The following is a 2,937-nucleotide window of genomic DNA, read 5'->3' as shown; positions in this document are numbered from 1 at the left end:
AATAGAAATCTGCTATTTATAGAAAAAAAGTTATTTCTGATCTGTTTATAACATCTGGCTAAAAATAAAATCCAAAAGTATAACTAAATTATACACTGGGAAGGAATCTTGGAAATAAGTCTTCTCAGATTGAGTATTATGAACCTTCTTAAATATACACAGCGTAGGAGGAGACGTTTGACTCCTCATGGCTCTGATGTATCCTGGACAAATCCATCCAGGTTTAAAAAAAAAACATGTCAACCTAACACCAAACAGTTATCTTCACTTTATCGCTCTCATTTCAGGGTCACAGCTAACAGATGTGGGGGTAACTCTCTCGTCAGGGTCACAGCTAACAGATGTGGGGGTAACTCTCTCGTCAGGGTCACAGCTAACAGATGTGGGGTTGGACACATAGAAAAGACATTCTCTTACTGGATCGATGCCAAAAGGGTATGGCCCACCAAATACTCCAGGGATCGCTGGATTCAGCTGAAGGACAGAGCTTCCACGAAGTGTCTCCTCCCTACCATTTTAGGAGAAAAGACATAGTTACTTTTTCTTAAGAAAGGAAGCTACTGGGGTCCAGAAACTAAGCCCCAAATAACTACTAAGCGCTCTTGTCTCTTCAGTAAAAGCGGAGGGAGGGGCAGCTGAGGATGAGACACAATCAGAGATGACAAAAAGAAACACTGAGCACACACACACCACCAAGGGGGAGACTCTGGAAATGGGCGCTGTCATTTACAACGTGAGGACTGCGCTCGGTTCTCCGGGTCTCCAGACCAAATCACAAAGCACGTTGAGTGTATGTTGCCAACTCTTTCTTTAAATAGTATTAGTTTATCACTTGGCTTAAAAAAATCAAAGCTGGCTTGAGCAGCCATCTAAGGACCAACTATTGGCCTCTCCCTGTCTGGAAGAGATAGAGTGAAGAAAATCACAGATAAACGGAAACCATTAGTCCAATGGGCTAAGGGGCCATGCGAATATCAGTCTCCACAACGCTGCGACCAGAGGGACTAGACGGTGCCCAGTTACTGCTACACACTGCTCTGAAAGGGATCACATTAGAAGGTCCTGGAGAGACCAGGAGAAAAATGTGGAACAAAACTCAAAAATTAAAAAAAAAAAAAAAATACCAGGCTTACTGGTGGAACAGAGGCTGGTGGAAGCCCTGAGACTATGTCTCTCAGTGACGCCCCAGGTCTGGGTCTGAACTCACTCTCACTGGCTCCGTATCCAGCCACACCCCCGGCAGCTCTCTCGGGAACAGTAACACGAGGGAGACACGCATGCCTAAGAAAGTATCTATCATTTGAGATCAGAAGGAGCACCCTTACCCAAGGATTGAGTTCGAAAGGGTTAGGGGAGGAGGAGGGACAGAAACAGGGACAGAGTGATGCTCCATTGTCGGGACTGTCAGCAGTGACATGAAACACAGAGTCTATGGGAAATGGATCTGCTTTATAAACTTCCACCCAATTCACAATGAAAAACACGTTAAAAAAAAAAGATCAGCTGACCATGAGAGGACTCAGTTTTGACTTTTAGCTTCTTCTGCGACTTACGTCCAATTAGATTTCGTGAACATCGGCCGGACGCTCCAGGATGACCCAAAGATATTAAGGGACTTGGAAAAGCAGTCGTTGTAGATGAGGCCAGTGTAGATGGAGAACACGCCCATCAGCAGGATGATGTAGCGGCCACTGAACACAGTGCTGAACATCTGGGGACCAGAGGAAGAGGTCAGTGGGGCCCTCCGCGCAGCGGCACAGGTGTGGCCACGTGCTTTGGGACACACTCGCCCCTGCCTCTCACACCACTTGACCCCCCGCTGAACCAGAGACTCGCAGTCCACAATGCTGACCGAAAATTCACCCCACAGCACACGGCCTCTTCACTTGGCTCTTCCTAAACTCACCGCTCAACAGACTGCCCATTTTCATGACGGAGCACAAGCATTACCTCGTTCTCGTTCTTCTGAGAGAGAATCCGGCTCTCCCTCAAAACCATCCACATGGCAAAGAGGGTCATCAGGATGCCATGGCCAAAGTCTCCAAACATCACAGCAAACAGGAAGGGGAACGTGATGATGGTGTACGGGGCTGTGAAGAAACGCAGGAAGGAGAAAGACAAGTAGAGAAAACGGGAACAGTGAACACCCCCAAAGACCACATTCCTCTCCCTACTCTCGGATCATGAGACAGCGAACGATCCCCAAGCTGCAGACAGGTGGACCGTCAGGAATCGCCTTCCCTGGTAGGGGTCGGAGGTGCTGCATCCAACATCTTAAACAGAGAACCCAGGAAACAACGGCCGCGCGTCTCCAGCTGCCCTGGCAATGGCAAGGCTGGCTGCAAGGCCCTTGCCATCCCCCGGGACCCTGCGCCTGGGGCACAGCAGCTTTCCTCTTTTGTGCAACTGCACTGTCCAGCCGACACAGCTACTGGGAAGCGAGAGAAGCCCTACAACTGAGAGCAAGGGGAGTCCTGCGGAAAATGAGCCTCAGATTGTTGATGGACTAATTCACTCTGCAAGCACAGCAGAAATCGGCCTTGTGCCTACTGTGGACAATTGCTTTGTTTTCTCTGTCTACCTGGGAAGCCAGGAGGAAGGCCATTTAAATATCACACATCTTAGAAAAAGGCATTTTGCTTAAAGCAGCCACGGCAAATGGTTCACCAGGCAAAGCTTCTTCATCGGTGGGTCACAACCTCATTTAGGCTATTGTGTAACAGAATGTGGGGGCTTGAAAAATATGCCAAGAGTAAAAGGCTTCTGAATGCACAAACGACCAAACATTAATCCCAAATCAAGCACTTATGAATCCGAAGCACTTCTGCCAGTGCCAGAAGAAGCCAGCTCCTAGCACAATCACTACGGGTTTGGTAGGCGCAATTGTACAGCGATAATAAGTAAATATTATAGTAAAGTTATAGAGAGCATGAGAGA

The 2,937-nt window shown here is 48.0% G+C and overlaps 1 protein-coding gene across 1 annotated transcript in view; it reads right to left on the bottom strand.

Moving 5' to 3' along the window:
* The window catches only part of ATP6V0A1 (ATPase H+ transporting V0 subunit a1), a 60,807-nt gene that overhangs the window by 20,680 nt on the left and 37,190 nt on the right, over positions 1-2,937 (bottom strand). Inside the window, exons 11-13 of the mRNA XM_045299448.1 lie at positions 1,951-2,175; positions 1,554-1,711; positions 418-508 (exon numbers count right to left, since the gene is read on the bottom strand). Of these exons, the coding sequence (XP_045155383.1) occupies positions 418-508; positions 1,554-1,711; positions 1,951-2,175 (474 nt within the window). The remainder of the gene's footprint in view (positions 1-417; positions 509-1,553; positions 1,712-1,950; positions 2,176-2,937) is intronic.

Source organism: Echinops telfairi, unplaced genomic scaffold (genome assembly GCF_000313985.2).
Source record: "Echinops telfairi isolate 266 unplaced genomic scaffold, ASM31398v2 ScPeMD7_7458;HRSCAF=8496, whole genome shotgun sequence".
Classification (NCBI taxonomy): Eukaryota; Metazoa; Chordata; class Mammalia; order Afrosoricida; family Tenrecidae; genus Echinops; species Echinops telfairi.
Note: the sequence above shows the minus strand (reverse complement) of the source record. Positions and strands in the feature narration are given on the sequence as shown.